We start from the raw sequence: 21,358 nt of genomic DNA, 5'->3' as shown, positions 1-21,358 counted from the left end.
ATATATATATATATATATATATATATATATATATATATATATATATATTAATATAATATTTTATGCATGTTATTCATAATATATAAATTGGGTATTTCATGTTGTCCGGTACGTAAAACAGGCTGTGGGGAGGGTAGGGTATGCCGCGCCAAAATAAAATATAATTTCTTGGCCAAATCTAAAAATGAAGCGGGTTTGGGCGTCGTTATTCTCTGTGGTGGGTAGAAAATTGTTTGCGATATTCTACTGTTTAGTTGAGGTTTTGCAGAATTTGATGGTTAAAACTATAATTCAATTACTAAGAGGTAAAATATAAAACATTGATCAGTAATTCAAAGGGAAGCGGTTATCACAAAATTAATATGGTTGCGGACTGTCACTAAAATTTATATTTTACCAGGTAATTATCCCCGTCCTGTTCCCCAAATAATACGCCATATGTGACAGCAAATTTTTACTGAAAATTCTATAGTTCCAAAAATGCATGGCAATAAGTTCTCTTCATAATGAGTTACCGCGTAAGATTCCTCTTCACTAATGGGCCCTTGCTAGGAAAACCTTCCTTCTTCTAAGATGAACATGTACGTCAAGAAGATCAATCAGGTTTCCATGTTGTTAATTATATGGTTATGTCACCTGAGTCATTCCTGAATTTGACCTATTGTTTTCTCATTCTTGTCCATTGTTGTTGATCGTAAATTATGAACATTTCCAGCTGCTTGTTTGAAATGGTAGGACCAATTTAGGTATACATATACATGTACATGTACTTATGTATACCATTCTATGGGCAATAGGAAAAGAAGTTGTGAAATTCTTGGTCCTAAAATCCCGTGGGCCCAATGAATTGGGAGAAAATAATCAAATTTAATATATAATCGATAAGTAAACAATTATCTTTTATACTCATGGATATTTAGCAATGAAACTAAATATTTTTTTCTAGACATGTAGTAGGCAATTTTTTGCATGGTGGCCAAATAAGCTATTTGCCCTTTTACGACTGTGTAAAATTCGTGTCTACTGAGGTCACTTCCAAGGGCGACCTAATCTCACCATGTTGATAAATTCATGTCACATGAGTTTAAAGATGCAGGGCTGGGTTAATCATATCTAGAGGAACTCAAGATACTCAGGAGACTGACAAGGCCAATAAGCCTCTTATTTTACTATAATTATGCTATTCTGTCAATGAGCCATATGTCAACAAGTTACTTTATGTACAAGATTTCCATGTTTAAAAACACTAAAGTAATAAATGAATGTATAATAACATTGATTCTATATTTATTTAACAGGAAGCTTCTACAATTTTGAGCACATGTACAAACAGAGAGTCATTTATTCTTTACATACATAAATATAAATAAACAATGTATATTAATGGGTCTCAATTTTTTTTTATCTGACAATCCCGAAAAGCCAGCGATACCGTACATTTCAAATTACACTCTCGCCAATCTAAACGTTAAGCATTCAACACATGTGCTCACTTCCTCAAAATTCTTGCACATACTATCCATAGGGGCTTGGTTTCAGGATGATATATATTGTGTTTTTTTTCTGTTTTTTTTTTTTTTAAATATATTGATTACAATAAAAACAAAAGTCCTTGATTTTTTTATTTTGAAAGTTGTTGCAGTTTTTGAAAATGTCGTATTTCTATGAACATGTACAAAAAAGGTCTTATATGGTATTTATATTACATGTATTTTAATCAGTGTATTCAGATAGGCATAGAAAATCACACTATACACAAAATACACCATCCAGAATTTGAGCCCCAAATGGTATTATCAGGTTATTGAAAATCGTAACCTTATGTTTTCCTTCTTAAATAGGCGTCTTGAAAAAAAAAATTAAAAGCCTCGAATTCTGGCCTAGGAAGTCTATATAGTAGATACATCTTAGATATATTTTATGATATTCTTTTATATTTTACGTGATCTATTTCATTACGTATGTATTTTCGATTCTCTTCATATATATACTTGTAGAGTAACCACAGCAAGAAACTATTTCATATGAGACACCTTTAACCTCAATAAAAAACTAAAAACTTTTGCAGAGCAAAAAAAAAAAAAAAAAAAAAAAAAAAAAAAAAAAAAAAATCATATTTGGGTGGGCGTTGGAGTGAAAATACCTTTAAAAGCTAACAAAATGATCTATAACGCGATCTATAACACCTGTTATAACGATTTGTTCTCTTAATCAGCAGGTTAAGTTTTCTATCAATGCAATATAAAGCAAATGATTTTATCTGATTAGTAATTATACAGAAACAGAACTTGCTCGAAAATTCTTATACCCATCTTACAAAATAATACGATACATAGAGATGAAATTGTATATTTATTTATTTGCGACTTTACACTAGTTTTATAGTTAGTATTGTTTTGATAAAGGAGATGAGCGAACAAGGCAAGCAAAAAGCTATAGCTTAAAATGTAGTTATATTCAAATTTTGAATACTATAAGACTATTAAGTGTAAAGTTCTTATCATTGAAAGGTATGGAATTATGACAAACAAAACTTTCGACAAAAATCATTCTATGATTTAAAAAAAATTGTGGTATACTTAGGGTTCCAATCCTAGCAATAAAAATCCTGAGTAACAATTTTCTCGTCGAGACTGGCGCGCTAACCAATACACTATATACCGCTCATAACAATAATCGGTATTTAGATCATGTTTGTGATTTATGACACTTGCAATTGATTAAAGTAACTGCAAATATTTCGCCGAAAGTTAAAAATTTGTGGTCGCTCGTATAACGCAGTGCATGGTTAGAGCGTTTGCTTTTATAAACAGAGTTGCGGAGTAAGAAGATGATCCTTTCGTCGCAGGTTCGAATCCACTTGGTGACGTGAAGACCGGTTATTCGGATAAGACCGTATAAACTCCAGTAGGTGCTGGCGCTAAAAAAAAGAACCCTCACTGCTCAAAGGCCGTAGGTACGGAGTACAGATTAAATTTGCAGACCTCCACCGGCAAGTGGTGGTGTCTCAATATGACGAATGATGTTCATAAAAGTATATTCTAAGTTATAGTGGGTTCATAAAAGTATACTTTTAAGGTATAATGGGTTTTGTTAACAGAAGAATGTTACTATATATATATATATATATATATATATATATATATATATATATATATATATATATATATATATATATATATATATATATATATATATATATATATATATATATATATATATATATATATATATATATATATATATATATATATATATATATATATATATATATATATATATATATATATATATATATAAGCACACTTTGAGTATAACCTTTTAAAAAAAAGTAGAGCGAAGACCACTCATGGAAAATTGTGATCGTTTTTGAACTCTTTGGTGTGTGTATGCTTTTTTTCAGAGATATCAATCTTTTTGAGATTTTTTGCGATTTGTGAAGAGTTTATATATTTATACTTAAAAGTACGTTAATGATAAATGAAAAATTTTGTCATAATTGAGATTTTATTAATTTTTCATTTTCTTATTTGTCGCACAATAGGCATTTTGGTTGCCTTGTTCACCAAATCTTTTTTTTTAATCGAAAAAAATTGCAAGATTTTACAATTAGTTTTTAGTCTTAGTAATAAGATCTTTTGAAAAATTGGTTCACATCAAAATCGTATAATACTGAACATATCGGAGGTTTGAACTCATCTGAAAATCTACCACTGTTAAATGAACGACGCTTACACAGGACTGTATATGTTTTCAGTTTGCTGAAATTTGTAACCGAGGGTCCAAAAATGATTCTTCTCCAGCAGATTATTATGGTGCATGTAAGATTGTTGTACTTGATTTTTGTTATGTTGGGGAATTTGCTAGTGAGGGTGTGAACTAGGATCCGAATAACTTGTTATCAGTATCAGCCTCTGTGTCTTAAATAAGTCATGAATGTTTATTGTAAAGAAACCGCAATTTATAACAAATAACTATATACGAATAGATTATCAAAACATCCTGAAAAGTAAAAACATCATTAACAACATTTTGAATTTTAATTTTTTTCTCATACTATAGTTAAGTTTCGTTAACTTTAATTATAAAATTATGCTTCACAAATATGATTAATATAGATGATGATAGATGATTGAACATACATGTACGTACTTTGAAAGAAAACAAGTTAAGAATGTTTATGAATTTAATGAGAAGAAACCGCAGCTGGGGTTGTCAGTACGCGTAGGGCCTTTATTATGGCATGTCAAACGTTGCAATATTCGATCTTTTCCATTTGTATTGTATAACTTTCCATTTATATTCTATAATTCTCCATTTATATTCTATAATTTTCCATTTGTATTCTATAATTTTCCATTTGTATTCTATAATTTTTCATTTGTATTGTAAAATTTTTATTTGTATTCTATATTATTTCATTTGTATTGTATATTTTTTTCATTTGTATTGTATAATTTTTATTTGCATTGTATAATTTTCCATTTGTATTCAATAATTTTTCATTTATGTTGTATAATTTTTCATTTGTATTTTTATAATTTTTATTTGTATTCTATAATTTTCCATTTGTATTGTATAATTTTCCATTTGTATTCTATAAATTTCCATTTGTATTCTATAATTTTACAATACAAATGGAAAATTATACAATACAAATGGAAAATTATACAATACAAATGGAAAATTATACAATACAAATAAAAATTATACAATACAAATGAAAAATTATACAATACAAATAAAAAAATATACAATACAAATGAAGAATTATTGAATACAAATGAAAAATATAGAATACAAATGAAAATTTTACAATGCAAATGAAAAATTATAGAATACAAATGAAAAATTATAGAATACAAATGAAAACTTATAGAATACAAATGAAAAATTATAGAATACAAATGGAAACTTTTACAATACAAATGGAAAATTATACAATACAAATAGAAAATTATACAATACAAATGGAAAAGATCGAATATTGCAACATTGACATGCCATACTTTATACCGGTGTGGTTCCTATGATATACTGTTACTTGTCCATTTTCTTAGTACCCATGGGACTGAATGCATGTGGTCAGCATGTGATCAGTGTTCCGTATCTCTAATTAAAATTAAGTTTAATTTCGAATTCCACATTTCATAAATTTAATTAACTTGAAATCTTAGGACGTGTCCAAAGTCAATTAGCTTAACCAATTTCAACATCATTATCTTTGAAAAACACTGACCACGCAATGAAATGTTGATCAATCGATACAGATTGCCTTATTGCTCAAGTGCCTGAGCCGAATATACAATTTGTAAACAAAAATTGCATAGTTTGTTGACTATCTCTAACTAATGAATACAAAGTAATAAACAAGAGGCCCAAGGGCCTTAACGGTCACCTGAGTATAATACAACAATTTAGAGGATCCATATAGTATAAAATGAACTGAAAGGTGAAGCTTTGTTGCCAAAAGCAAGAAAAATAGGATGATCAGGATCAACAAATAATTAGTCTAGCATTCAGTAACAGTTCATAATTTAGGTTCTTATCTGTTCCCCATTATCATTATCACCAATCACCATACAGTATTTTAACAAACTATCAGTGCTTCTTTACTATTTTAATTACTTGTTGAAAACTCTTACATTCACCTCTCTTGGTCTTTGATGAACATTTAATAAGACAAGTTATTTTTGTCTCATTTTTATTTATCTATTACTCAAAAGTCTAACTGATCATTAAAACTATGAAAGTACTTTTTGTATTATACAATAAAAATTCTTGCACAATTCTCTTATTCTATTAACCTTTCAAGTACATTGTATACAGTGATTATTTATCAAAAGTAAATGGCAAAGGGGAATAACTCCTCTCAGAAGAATACAAATTAATAGAGCCCTGGCCAGGTCCAGATGTTCAAAAATCTGGAAAAAAATACTCTTCCTTAATAAACCATTTACTCTTTTTGCCTCTGACATGCCCAGGTGCAGAGAAGATTTTTAAGGAAATAATGCATTTTTACTTACAGATTCACTATATTATCAATAGAGCCCCCCCCCCCTCCCCAGTGAAAAACACCAGATCCTCTCACCCTTGGACCAGACGTTTGCTCAAAATAAGTAATCACTTTGTTTATCTGCTTAACACTAAGGAGCAGACAGGATTATTAAATAGAATTAATGCATTTTCACTATATTATCAAGAGCCCCACCCTTACGCCAGCACATCTGACCCAGGGCTCATGCAATTCACTACTCTGGAAGAAGCACTCTTTCTCATCATAACTATACACATAGCTTCTTTGCTTTTTAACCAGAAGCAGAAAGGAATATTTTCAAAGAAATTCTGCTTTTTCACTATATAATCAATAGAGCCCCCCCCCCCCTTTTCACCAGAGCCCTTGACCCTGGGGCCATGAAATTCACAATTTTGGAAGAAGCATCCTGGCATATCATAACAATGTACTTAGTTTGTTTAAATAATACCCAGGGGCAGAGAAGAAGATTTTCAAAGAAATAAATCACCTACACTATAGGATCGATATAGCCCCGCCATAGCACCAGAATCCCTGTCCCTTGGGCCATGAATTTCACAATTTTGGATAAGGCATCCTTGCTTTTAGTCACAATGTACTTAGTTTGTTTAAATAATTACCAGGAGTAGAGAAGAAGATTTTCAAAGAAATAATGCATTTTCACAATATAATCAATAGAGCCCCGCCCTAACACTAGAACCCCTGACCCTGGGGCCATGAAATTCACAATTTTGGATAAGGCACTCTTGCTCTTTATAACTGTGTTTTTAGTTTATTTAATACCCAGAAGCAGAGAAGAAGATTTTCATAGAAATCACTATATAATCAATAGAGCCCAGCCCTAACACCTGAACCCTGACCCTGGGGCCATGAAATTCACAATTTTGGATGAGACACTCTTGCTCATCATAACTATGTACTAAGTTAGTTTATTTAATTCCCAGGAGCAGAGAAGAAGATTTTCAAAGAAATAATGCACTTTCACTATATGATCTATATAGCCCCACCCTAACACCTGAACCCCTGACCCTGGGGCCATGAAATTCACAATTTTGGAAAAGGCATTCTTGCTTATCATAACTATGTACTTAGTTAGTTTATTTAATACCCAGGAGCGGAGAACAAGATTTTCAGGGAAATAATGCATTTTCACTGTATAATCAATAGAGCCCCGCCCTAACACCTGAACCCCTGACCCTGGGGCCATGAAATTCACAATTTTGAAAGAGGCACTCTTGCTCATCATAACTATGTACTTAGTTACTTTATTTAATACCCAGGAGCAGAGAACAAGATTTTCAAAGAAATAATGTATTTTCAATATATGATCTATATAGCCCCGCTCTAGCACCAGAACCCCTGACCCTCGGGCCATGACTTTCACAATTTTGGTAGAGGGCTCAATGCCTATTACAATCATGCGAACAGTTTGACTGCTTGATGTCCAGGAGTAAAGAAGAAGATTTTTAAAGATTGCATTCATTTTGGTGGTTTTAGCCCCACCCCTCAGGCCCCCCGGAGGGGGGGGCAGGGACCATGAAATTCACAATTTTTATTCCCCTTCACCCATAGATGCTATAAGCCAAATTTGGTTGAAATTGGTTGAGCGGTTTCAGAGAAGAAGCTGAAAATGTTCAAATGTTAACGCACATCGCACGACGACGGACAAAAACGGATAGCAATAGGTCACCTGAGTGACTCAGGTGACCTAAAAATCTGACCTTGCTCTGAACAGAATAATCACACATTTAAAATTAATAGATACATGTATCGTGAAATTACTACAAAAAATGACAATACAATAAATTTTATGCTATAAAGATAAACATCCTCAAAAATAAATATGGACCCAAACGCGCTTTCAAAAAAGCTATTTGCCTCGACTATGTCGATATTGTTGACATAAACTGTAGAGGTTTAATTTCAATTCATATTGAATTAAAAATGATTCCAAATTCCTCTGAATACTAGAGGTTATTCGTGGGAAATTGAAAATCCTCAGTTGAACTATTTCTGAGAAAGCGGGAATTTCCCATCTTAAATGTACAACGAGGAAGAGATGAAAAATAATATAAAATGAAATACAAAACACAGTTTTGCGAGTCAAAGTAAAAAAGAGTATGTCTGAGTCATGTTAACACTTCACAATCGTAGACTCGTGCTGTCAAATCACCACACTGACCTTAACATCAAATGTCATGTACATTTTTCTTGCCCGCGCAGCTCGCGTGCACGCATACTAAACCACAACATTCATATCATATCCCTAGTACATTCCGTTCTTTAACTTCCTGCCCGATTTCCTGTACTACAACAGCGGCATTTCATATTAATTTCCCCATTTATAACATTGTTTGAATGTGTTGATTTCTGGGACTGTTTTTGTTGTGTTTGTCGATCCTTTGACATCTGTTATGTGACGGTGCCTGCCCGCGGGTCCACTTCAGATGCAGATGGCCAACTGATCCTGGTTGATAATTATGCATATTTATTGTCTATGCGGGTGATATATAAACCTGAGTAAAAATACGCATTATATTCACAAACAATCGACCTTCAAAGCTGTTCGGTGTCCGAGAGAGATTTAGTGCTTAATGTTCAACCATTTTAGGCATACATGTGTTGTTGAGGAAATATAATGCTTAAATTTGCTTATGGACACCATAATCACTCTAGTGGTTCGAGATCAGCGTCGTTCGGCGATATTACAGAGACATTTCCCCCTCGGACAGTGCTTATTGCTTTAGATGGTAGTGAAGACTCTAAATTTGCATTTTATTGTGAGTATAAATCAAACTTTTTTCCGTAAAACTTAATTCATTATTTGAAGTGTTGAAATCATTGCACAAGTATAAGGGAAAAAAAAAACTTTTTGGTTCAAGGTCTTAAATTTAAATGTACGTGTATGCATATATTTGTAAATCACCTCTGAAAATGAGTCGACTAAACCCTGTAATCTACACCTGTAAACAAGTTATATTTTTAGGAATTAGACCCAGTTTTAAATAACTCCATTTTCTTCCTAGGGTACGCACAGAATATCTACAGGCCAGGGGATAGAGTTGTATTAGTGTATGCAGTTGAATTCCATTCTGAGCTGAAGACTAAGTGGCTTTACTGTAAGTTCAAAATTACAATTACAAACTGTATACTGTGAACATTTTTGTTAAGTCAAGTTCAGCACAAGGTTGTATACTGTAGTCTTTTTACCAATTCAAGGAGCAGTACTTCTTCCAAGTTCATCGGGCCGAATTTTAAAAAAAGTTGTCTTTGCCTTATTCTGACTGTGTAGATACTATCTTGGGAATCTACATCTTTTTATAGAAGTTCAAAAATGGTCAACAAGGGATACGTGACACTATGACACTATTTTTTTTCTAGCCGTTTTATTTTCTTAGGAATAAAAAAAAAATAGGATTTCATTTCCCTGACCTTTCCTTCGCTAATGATACATGTTTATGGAACATTTAAATAAGTAGTCAGCCCTTTTTCAGTATGGATGTTTTCTTAACTGTATGATGTCATGAGAGAAAGAGAGAGCCCGTCCATATTCACTAAAATTGATTTATCTTCATTGCATTTATGACAGTTTAGGACCAAAAAGAAACCCTCAAAATTTAAGCCAGGTTCATGCATGTATATCATACCGTTCAATTTTGAGAAAAAAATATTGGTGAAGTTGGAGAAAAAACTATTGATGATATTGAAGAATAAAGTATGGGAGAAATTAATAATTAATTTTTTTTAGAGTAATTCTCTTATCAGAGGAACCTCCCTCAATATGGTTTTAATTATTAAAATGTTCATTCAGAGAAATCAAGTCTTTAAAACGAAATATCGGTTTAGCTTACAGACATTCCTTAACTGTTAAACAACAAAACTGAATACATCCTCTGAGCATCCATTTCTATAAATCAACAGTCATTTAACCCGACCTTGATGAAAAACAATGCAATAAAATAAAATGTAGTAAAGCATCCGTAATCAATATTTATCATTGTTCATAGTTTATGTCTATACATTGCAAACGGTAGTAACTCCTCATTTATCTGTGTACAGGGAATATAAAGCATCAATTTCTTCACAGCTGGCAACAAGTGCTCTACAATGGCAATAAAGGTTGATGCATGTTCCGAAATGAGTGCAATACAAGATATTAATGACCCATATTTGTCATGATAAATAATGCAAAGAAATACGAAACAAATGTTCGCTGAACCACATTGTATAAGTTACTGATTTAGCACATGCATAATGACTATATTTTCCGATTGAGTCGATGTAGGAAGTTGCATTTATTTAAAGAAGACGATCTCTTATACTGCTATATAAAAGTGAAGCTTTAGATAAAAATATATATTGAATTAGAAAAATCTAAATTTTCATGGAAATCGATTTCGCAAACGATTACGTGATTGTATGAATCGCTTTTTACGGATACACAGGCACAATTATATTGCTTTTACCGCATTTAAGTGCATATCCTATTTGTTATTTTTCTTTTATTGAAATACCCATTTCTTTATTTTAAATATAATAGATATTATTTTATATCTCAACAAGATGCTTTTGTTTAACAAACTCATATGATTCCCTCTGCTACATGTATTTTATCTTTGTCATTATTATATATGACGTACATTTACGGGTCTTCAGCAACAATATACTCAACCTTGAAATTCAATGCAATCATGGGCCGACGGTAACCTTACGGGTAAGGACCCGTAACAGTTTTACAATTTTCTTGCCAAGTGACTTTGACTTTATAGATACGATGTTCAGTCTATACCTTAAACATTTTTCAGACAGAATGAACGATATATTGAAGATTAAACATATAATCAGCGTGCATTATTACGTAGACACCATTTTAATACATATATCATAGACAAGTCTATGCTTTCGTAACTTGATCTTAATAAATATCCATTTCCAACTGTTTTCAGTTTAGTAATTCTTTGAAATGTTAAAAGCGCAATATGTACAATTGAATGTAAATTTCGACAAGTGAAAGGTCAAGTGCCTAATATGCTTCAGTTGTCAATCTCTCAGGTTGTCATTGTGTCTGACCTCAGTGGGCGGGAACTATAAAAATTAACATGAAATGCTTTGTGTTATAATCGTGTACATGTATTTCAATTCTATCAGATAGCATTTTTGATTCATATTAACATTTTTTAACATATAAATGTAAAACATAAGGAATCATTGTCTAGTTTGCTGAGTATTCTAGGGACATTAACAACCGGTAAATACGTTGGATGATTTATGTATTAAAGGGCTTCGCCCGTTATGGAAATAATCCCAAGTTTCCAATTGCTCAATGCCCTGGCATACAAACTAGACAGTGATTTCTTAAGTAATGACACAGTTTTCGGAAGATAATACGAACGTTTCCCCCCGAAAATCACGAAAATAATCTATATTTACCATACTCAGTATACAGGACCCCCTTTTATCCTTTAAAAGGAGACGAATTAAAAAAAAAGTTTTATGTCTTTCACACAACTGTGTCAATTATATTTTCTTCTGGTCGTTATCTTTATCTTTTTCACTGTAATGTCTCTTTTTCAACAAAAGGTGAATGTAAACATTTTTTTGCTGCAGCTTTTACTGAAAATGACGAAGAGAAGGTTGGTGAAGCCATTGATAAAGAAAGATCCAGACACAAAGAAGTTATGAAAAACTTTTCAAAGATGTTAGCAAACGCAAAGGTAAGCAAACTGCCTAACGTCATGTCAAACTGTGTATAGGTTTGATTTCGTGTGGTGCGAAACAGTGGTCACTCACTTGAAAGTTTCACAGTTATACTTCATATCGTCGTTTTCAATTTGACTCTCGTAATAAATAAACAGTGCCAATACATAACGAACAGAACGATTGCTTGAGTACTTGAAACTTCAAAGTTTTTGAAATCTTTTGAATTTACACTGTGTTTGTTCTAATTAGAATGGTGTTTGTTTTGGTTGGTAATTGATCTCATGATTTTTCATCCTTCGACAAAGGAAACCCATTTAAATAATTGTTTTGTTTCTCTTTGTATTCTTGTTCTCATCATCTTGCAATAATGCTGTACATCGATTATCTTGCAACCAAAATTTTAATGTATTCTTCTTCTGTTGCGTCATCGATGTAATGTATGTCTTATAAGTACAGACAAATGTAGACTTTGCGCATTGCCTTACAGTTAATCAACATTTTTATAGCTCTATATACATGTACTATTTAAAATCAAAAAGTCTTAAGGAGGTTGGATCCTGCCATCAAAAGTAATGAGATTTTTTTATCAAGTATATTTTTAGAATTAATACACATAGCTCAACTAAAAATCAAAACAAAAAATGGGGGTCAATGCGCTTCTTTTGGCGCTACAGAGCATTTAGTTTGACCTTTTTGCACTGTAAAAACGTATTAGACATAAATCAATTTTTAAAGTTTTTCGTCCAATATTTTTTATTAAAATAAATTATGGGAACAGACACAGTCTTATTTCATCTTAAATAGACACATTAAAATTTGTGACAATGAAAAAAATTTCAAATTACTCCGCATGTTCAATTATTTGACCTTTTTGCACTCAAAAAATTCATTTTTCTGGCATTAAAAATTTAACAAGCAAAAAAATCATTTGAAAGTAATGACATTTTACTGAATTTAAGAAGAATGATTAAAAGTATCTCATATTTTCAGAAAAGAAAATTAAAAGTGGGGGTCTGTGATGTTAATTTTTAGATATTACTAAATTAGTGCTAATTTTAAGCTTAAATTAGGGTTATTTTTTTCTTGATTTTCACAATATATTTGCTATATTTATCAAATATGATGATAGAATTCATGACAGTTTATTTAATATATAATTTAAGACCATTATAAAACAGTTCACTGCACAAAATAACTCTGTGTGCAGACTGCATAATAAAATAGGAATCCAAACTTTACATACTTTAAATACTTATAAAGAGAAAAAAATGATCATTTTCTTCTAAAAAACCTTCCGCCACAAAATATAGTTCCTCACTTAATGCTTTTGGTATGGAATTTAATCATGGAATTTTAACTGAATATAGTTGAATTGGCTTTGTAGAATCCAAATTTATTGTAAGAATTAAAACATTATGCAGACTTTTTGAAATATAGGTTAAGATAAAAATCTGCTCAAAAGCTCAGGAGCGAACCTCGTTAAGAGCTAATGTGATAGCTTGGTATGTGTCTGTCTGTTTGTTTGTGAACAATTTTTCAAAACACGACTCCTCCTATAATTTTAGTTCCATTTGATTTAAGTTTGTAAAAAAGGGTCTTGGTCATTTTAAAATTATCTGAACCTCCCTGGACAGAACAGTTCTGTATGAAAATATAGGAAATCGCATTAATATGATAGGTACAAATTGTGGTCTTTTCTATATAACAGTTTACAACTACGAAAATTATATTCATATTTTTAGATGGATCTGTTTGAGTTTGATAATTTTAATAACCACGTGCACCCAGCCTCTTTAAAATAAAACTTTTGAAACAGTTTGAAGAAATTATGTAAAGTTACTCGCGAGATACAAAATTAAATTTCTGTGAAATCGTTTCAGAAGGCTATCCCTCTTACGGTATTCATCTGATTTCAGTAAAACATGGTACACGTCAAGTAGACTTACCAACAAATATGATTCTATTGATCTTGTTGCAGTTTATTGTAAGTTTCGAGTTCATTTGCTATTTTTCTCTTTTTTTTTATTATAAGCCATTCCAGTATGGTCAAAATCTCGTCAGTAACTTCGGTTTTGGGTTATATTAGGGAAAAGGGGATGACCATGATAGAACATTTCTACGTTATGTTTCTTCATCTATGACCTAGGCCTTTCAAAATGACGGCAAATATTTATTATATAAACTTAAAACAACATTTATTACTGTTTTCTTTCCTGATCAGATCCACCCCTTTTAATGAGTACAGGGAACAAGGAAATCTATAGTTTATAACCGCCTTACTTCGTCAATAGTTGGAAAATATCAATTACGTGTTATAAAACAAGTAATTTACGATGAAAAGTCATCCCTGTGTACCAGTTTACCTCTTCTCCTGATCGAAGTGCAAATTAAACATTGTGATTTATGTTGAACAATTAATATCAATTCTAGATCTGTAATTTAGTGCATCTTGTCATTTATGTGGGCAGAAATAATTTCTGTATGCGATTTCTCGTTATAATTTCTTAACAACTGTTTATCTAATTTTCATAAATAAACAGTAAAAGTAATGAAATCAATTGATACTGAGCAAAGCTTGTGCAAGTCATGGGACCTTTTCTGACAATGATTTATTAAACAAAGTGGAGAAAATTGTTGCTAAAGTGAAAGATAAAGTGAATAAATAGTTGCACAGTGGAGGAATCAATAGGGGTATATTTCGATTTGCTCTTCGTAAGGAGTCTTTTTGCATCCTGTTAATAAAGTATACTGTTTCAAATCGTAATAGCTCGATTTCCTGTTTAAAAATGCAAATAAACTTTACAAGTAATGAAGTACTTTTTCCCTTGTTATTCTATTTTAAACGAGGAAAATATCCCTATATCAAAACTATCCCGTGTATTGTATCTTTTAACAATTATTTATTATGATATGGTTTGCAAAAGGATGAGGAAAGAGATATCTTTTGTCAGGAAAACGTTTAGAAAAGCTGTTACTTGTATCACATTTAATCAAGATTACTGTGGCGACACATGCACCAGCAGCATGTAACACGAAAAAGCTGTTCATTAAGTTATTGAATATCATTCTGAAGGTATAAAGCGTCTTCAAGTTTTCGCGTTTAAAACACTCTGAATTCTAAACAAATACATGTAACAAAATCCATTTTAATAAAATATAGGAACACACTCAAAATGAAAGAGGTAAAGACAACGAGCAGTTATCGATCTAAAAAAAATATAAACAATGCAAATCTGTGAAGAGAGCATAAAACACGGACCCCTGGAAATTCAAAAGGTGGGATCAGGTGCCTATGCTAGGAGAAGTAAGCATCCGCTGTTGAACGGTCACACCTGCCGTGAGCCCAATGTATTGGATCAGGTAGACGGAACAATCCATAGTCAAATTCAGTATAAGCTGCAGATTTGTTGCTCGCTGGGCTGAAAACAAATTGGGATGGACGACCAGAGAGCCACAGTGTCATCTATGGAAAAAAATGCATACTCACTGCACACAAAAATTAAAGCACATTTTTAGTGGCGTAATCTGGTTTATGGGGAGCGAAGCCGACTGAAACACTTTGGCCTGTGAAGAAGTGAACTTTGATACTTGTATGTACTCTAATTATTGTCTGTTATATGATTTGATTGAGCTACGTTTTTGGAATTTGTCATTAGAATGCACACTTCAACACAAAAGATAGGAGAATACCAGACCTACATGTTTAGTTGGAAACTGTTAATTTGTAGATTGAAATTATGCATTAACTGTGTACTTTGTACAAACCTTTCCTTAAAATAAAGAGAGGAAGAGTTACCAAATTTTAAATTTCAGAACGTGCGTTAAGCACAGGCGATCGGGATGGTGTATGTATTTTTGTGAATAAAGAATTGGTTGCACATGACAATGCAACGATGACGGCAGCAAACTAATTACCGTAAATCAAAAATGCACAGTACACATTTTGGAACAATCTATTTGAAATACAAAGGCAATTTAATCACTAAAGCAACAGTAAAACATATTTTTATATCTGTAAAAGTTTCTTCCTATATAAATCTATTCTAGGGAAAGTTAAACATTTTTAATGATTTACTGAACGGTCAAAAACATCGATGTTGGACCGTTTGATGAGATGTTGGACCCCTATGACGTTTCCCTCAGTGTAGACGGGATCAGCTAAGTCTTATTTGCATTCGTTAGAGATTGACACTTACGAAACTTACCAAGTGAAACCTGCATTGCGGTTAAACGAAATTAATAATAATAAAAAAAATGTCATATCCATTGCAAACGTGGAAACCAGTGCAACATAAGTTATAATGAAAAGTAAAATGTACTTGTTTAACAACACTTTTTTTGACTGTGTCTATAGGTCAACATGTGTTTTGCCATCCCCTCGAATCAAACTGTTTGTCTTCGGCCTGACAGCTTCAGGCAATCAGTTTAGTTCTTGGGTACCCACGAACCCATGTAGTCTATAAACATACATTAAAGTACATGTATATTATAGTTTAGTGATGAAATTCGAAACTGGCTGCCTGTATTGTTAACTATATATTAATGACAAAATTTAACGACGATGACGAAAGCTTTTTTTTTTTCTAATTAATTTTTCAATATCATCTCATACTCCATGTTTGGACATGGGTGTTGACGCTACATCTACATGTAATTGTATTCTCTTGCACTCTAAGTCCAAGTTAAAGGATTGAACGTTGGGATGGGTACATATACCTGTATATAAGTAATAAGAATTTAGGGGTAAAACAGTATGCCTCCCTTATTCTACTGGGAAACATATTGTTATGAATAAAGAGAATCAATGCAATATTTACATAATTAGTCTTCTGTATTTGAATTTAGATTTTAGGAGAGGTTAATGCAATCGATGCAAAATCACCGGGTGAAGGAATAGTGTCCGCAGCCAAAGAAATCCATGCGTCCTTCATCGTTACTGGAACCAGAGGACTCAGTAAAGTAAAGCGGACTCTGATGGGAAGTGTTAGTGACTATATACTCAGACATGCAGCTGTACCTGTCATTATTTGTAAATATAATGAAAAGCAAGGTTGTGAGAGCAAAGATGGACACAAATAAAGTCTAATTCGAACACTCGATTTTTTATCTCTGAGAAGTTATTTAATGCATGTAAATCGTATATATGTTGAAAACATGTTATTACATGTACGTTACAGTGGTGTCAGTTTGACCAGCAAGCATTTGTTTTGTGATATTAATACTATTCAACAAGCATCACAGACAAAAGAGAAGATCAAGGAAAAATAATCATGGTAAGTGTTATATAAAAAAACAAAGAAATTATTGGTTTCTCAATTGCTCATCTATTATCTTTTCGGCGACTGGCACAAAGATAATTCACGTATTCAGAAAGTTCTTGAGTCTGGTGGTTTTGGAGATCCAATTCAATGGTGAAGTAAGATTTTTTTCTAATAAAAATCTGAATAACAAGAAGAAATTAACACAATCGTAAGGAGTCGATCAAACGATCTTTTGAAAAAGATAACAACAATACTATCGAGCGTATGATCAAAGCTTTTGTCACATGGCGTAAGTATTGTATAATTTTCCTGGTACTTCAGATAGGAACTGTTCTATTTCTTATCACATTTCGAGGAATATCAGATGAAACTGTAAATGCATAAGTATACTTTATTTTTACCTTGTGCATCAAAATTAAAATGTCATCCAACGCAAGCTGTTGTAGCGTTCAAACTAAGAAAAATCCATTGTAGAATCATATCCTAATATCAAAATCTAAACAGATCGAGTGACTGTTTTCCTGTTATTTTCAATGACTGAATTATGTAGGGATATATATATTCGGTATTCAGAGGAACATGACTTCTTTGCATTATAAAGGGAGCATAGATGTGATTTTTTTTCCTTTAGACTAATTTTTCTTAGTTTTAGGATACACAGGTACAAAGCCTACGTGTTGGGATTCACATTAATGATAGGTGTAATTAATATCTTTTCTTATTATCATTATATTAAATGTCAATAAACATGCATTGAATTGGCGGATATAATCAATCTAAATAGAAAAATATCTTTCTCTGAGTTGAAGAGCAAGAAACAATTAACAAAAGCAATTTGAAAATAAAACAAAGCAGAACGAAACAAAATTTGAGGAAAAACAAGAGGAAGATCTAGATGGTCGTTGATGGTCACTCGGGTTTTTAATGCTTTGTAAAGAAAAAAATTGAAAAGGTGTAACTTATTTTCAATATTTGACCAACTTAGACCCTTTTCTTGGCCTGAACAATGGGCCCGAGCTTCATAAACTTGTTATACCAGTCATTGTGGTTAAGGGTAAAGTACTCATCGTAATTATGAAAAAAGTTTGGAAGTGGTAATGAGTAGAGAATAAGATTTGCCATGGAGGAGTAAGAATCCCCTGTCGACCGGTCACAGCCGACGTGTGCTCATTATCATGATCGAGCAAACGTTTAAGTAATGGCCTAACAATTAAAATGAAAAACGTCAGTCAGCATTCCACTTAATAATAAATCGTATTTGCTGACAAGGTCATTGTAATGATCATAGAACTTGCAAAATGATGACTTTAAACGAGACTTTGATATTCTTGTTTCATAAACTTGTTTGTCAATAGCTTGTCTTATTTTAGAAATTGTGCGTACGTGATGTATGCTCTTGCGTTTCGAATCAACTGGGAGATATAATCCCAATATGCAGGTGATAAGGGTACATTGCTACATAAATTAGGAAAGTTGACGATAGAAAAGCTGAAGTCATCACGTTTATCACAAGGTTTTGTTGTTAGGTTACCATTAACATCTTTTTCTAGTAATATATCCAAATATGAAACAAATTTGTCAGATTCTGTGGTATCTTTTATTTCAAGTTCACTGGGATATATCGAGTTGACATATGAATTTAAGTAACTATTGTTAATTGATAATACATCTTCGGTATATCTTAATATCGAGTTAAAGCCACATCAATGTCTTCTTCGTTTATGTACAAGTTTTTTAAAAATAAATTCTGCTTCATATGAATACAATCTGCTACATGTAATAAAGGAGCACAATTGGTACTCATGGTAATTCCGACAGATTGTTGGAAGACCTGATATCCAAATACTACATAGATATTGTCAATAAGAAACCCAAACATCTTTTTAATGTTTACATGTACTTTGGATTACTTAACACTTATGTGTACGATCAGAATGTTTTTTAACAAAATAATTTTGCAAATGACCAATGACAAGATAAGTAAATTTACAAGTTCCGTTTTTATTGAAAAAGCAGCTGTCTATGATGTCAAAAAGCCAGGTCTTTAATTTATCATGGGAATGGGTTTTATAAAGTGTTGAAAAGTCGTACGTTTCGAATACTACATAGATATTGTCAATAAGGAACCCAAGCATCTTTTTGATATTTACATGTTCTTTGGATTACTTGTGTGTACGATCAGAATGTTTTTTAACAAAATAATTTTGCAAAATGATCAATGACAAGATAAGTAAATTAACAAGTTCCGTTTTTATTGAAAAAGCAGCTGTTTATGATTTCAAAAAGCCAGGTCGTTAATTTATCATGGGGAATGGGTTTTATAAAGTGTTGAAAAGTCGTACGTTTCGATGTTATTGATTTTGGTAAAATTTTGTGATTTTAAATTTTCTAAAAGTTCCGCAATAAATTGAAATTTTTTTTTATAATTGTGTTTAAAAATTCTATTAACATCTACCAAGCGAAATTGCAATATAATGAGCAATGGAATTTACCAAAACTGTGTAGAAATCTATGACCTGTAGTTCCAGGATTCAAATCACAGAGCTAAGGATAAAGTGATGAAATATTGAAATGCATATATATTTTAAAATCATCCCCTTTACTCCTGGATGCGTACCGGGCAATTTGACTTGAGTGATAACACAACAAACTGAAAATTGTAATTGTCACCTGTGTTTTTTATGTTCATCTAAACTAAATATCTACGTAATGACAGTATAGAGACACAAGGAAAAAAGTCTCCTACATGTAAGAGGTGATAATGGCTATATAGTAGATATTTATCCTATTTCTCTCGTGTCCTGTTTTTCATTTTCAATACGCGCTCTATAACACCATTATCAGTAAAAGTAACTTCAAACTTGTAATTTTAAAGCCTAGAAGTTCCAGAAGCGAACTGTGAAATAAACTAAATTTCCCACTGGCTACATTTAGAATCCAGCTATATAAAAAGAATATTGTATCGTTACGTCATCTGATAGTGCAACATGTAGGTGAGTAGTATTTTCCCCATACATTATAATGGTTATGAGCGTTGAACGCTCTGTGTGGTGGTAAGAAAAGCTTCATTGCGATGGATTTTGTTTTCTTTAGACATTCCTCATGCATAAGCGATGTCTTTGTTGGGTCATCATCTTTACATGTATCTTTAAGAAAATAATTGCAAAAATTAGTTTGTGTTCCTATTTTGTGCCTCCTGGATTGGAAAAAAGTGATCAATATACTGGTATACAGAACTGAGGTGGAATGTGATTGTCAAGTTAAGAAACAACAAATTGAAGCACGTTTTGGTCTTTTCTTTTAACTTATTCCAGCTGTAAGTGACGTACATGTATATATCAAATCTCTTAAATGTCAAATCTTGTAGACTTTTTATTTGTTCTTTTTTTCATCACCCTTATGTATCTAAACTATTTTCTTCACTTTATAAAACATTGTTGAAAAACTATGAATGAAAAATGGAAACTTTATGCAACTTAACATCCATATCTTTTCTTTATATAAACGTATATTAATTATTTTCAGGGGTTTTGAAAAAGAAAAGTATGTTAATAGCATCTGTCCTTAACTTGCAAGGAATTATACCACAATAACAAGTAAAGGAAGATAACCTCTAAATAAATATATTAACGCATGAGACATAAATCCAATGTTATTCTTCTTATCCTCTTAACACGTAGCATTAAAAACAGTCTAAGATAATAATTCATGAAGTCCGAGTGAGAAGAAAATTTGCTGCAATTTGCGATAGAAACAATGATCTGAAATTCTATATATCGATCGATTCCATTATAACCATTTAGAGATTTTTTTACTTTTTCCCAAAAATCATATTGTTTTTAAGTTTAGAAGAAATCACAAAGTTCATAAAAATCTAGGCCACGACAAGCTTGTGGCATGACCTGAATCTTGAAATTAACTAAAAGTACTTTTCTTTATATTATTTATGGTCTAACACTCAATTTCAGACTTTCCTTCTTCTTCGGAATCCTTAAATTCTTTTTTCTGTTTTAATTTTTGAACTTAAATTCAAACAATGGGTGAGGGAAAACGCCATCGTCTAAAAACCTACTTTCCCATAAACATATGACTCATACAGAATTTTCCTAAATAATTAGACTATTTTATAATGGAAATGCAAAGATTCAGTAAAATGTAGTCTTATCATAAAGTTTTGTAAGGTGTGGCGACCTTTTCAGTTCTAATAATCGTGATAATTTTATTAAAAAAAAAGAAAGCTTATGGACAAATAACTTAACAGTTCAGGTATATATCATACGATCCATGAAATACAATAAAACAAACAACATGTCCTGTGTTTTAGTTTTCGACGAAGTTAACCACAAAACATGTTCCGTTTAGG

General features: G+C 31.8%; 1 protein-coding gene across 1 annotated transcript; it reads left to right on the top strand.

The window, feature by feature from the left end:
• Positions 1-8,324: 8,324 nt before the first annotated feature.
• Positions 8,325-16,828, top strand: LOC133187933 (uncharacterized). Its single transcript, XM_061323330.1, has 4 exons — positions 8,325-8,814; positions 9,061-9,153; positions 11,642-11,748; positions 16,580-16,828. The coding sequence occupies exons 1-4, from the start codon at positions 8,673-8,675 to the stop codon at positions 16,811-16,813; spliced, it is 576 nt and encodes a 191-aa protein (XP_061179314.1). The 5' UTR covers positions 8,325-8,672; the 3' UTR covers positions 16,814-16,828.
• Positions 16,829-21,358: the final 4,530 nt, after the last annotated feature.

The sequence above is a fragment of the Saccostrea echinata genome, unplaced genomic scaffold (genome assembly GCF_033153115.1).
Source record: "Saccostrea echinata isolate AGI-Se365-2 ecotype Australia unplaced genomic scaffold, CSIRO_AGI_Sech_v1 ptg000015l, whole genome shotgun sequence".
In the NCBI taxonomy this organism is placed as follows: domain Eukaryota; kingdom Metazoa; phylum Mollusca; class Bivalvia; order Ostreida; family Ostreidae; genus Saccostrea; species Saccostrea echinata.
The sequence above is the reverse complement of the archived record's forward strand: the minus strand, read 5'-3'. Positions and strand labels throughout refer to the sequence as shown.

Excerpts from the sequence above, each read along its gene's own strand:
- LOC133187933 (XM_061323330.1), top strand. The coding sequence starts at position 8,673 with ATGCTTAAATTTGCTTATGGACACCATAATCACTCTAGTGGTTCGAGA. Across the intron at positions 8,815-9,060 it reads CTCTAAATTTGCATTTTATT|GGTACGCACAGAATATCTAC; the intron begins GTGAGTATAAAT and ends TTTTCTTCCTAG. Across the intron at positions 9,154-11,641 it reads GAAGACTAAGTGGCTTTACT|CTTTTACTGAAAATGACGAA; the intron begins GTAAGTTCAAAA and ends TTTTTGCTGCAG.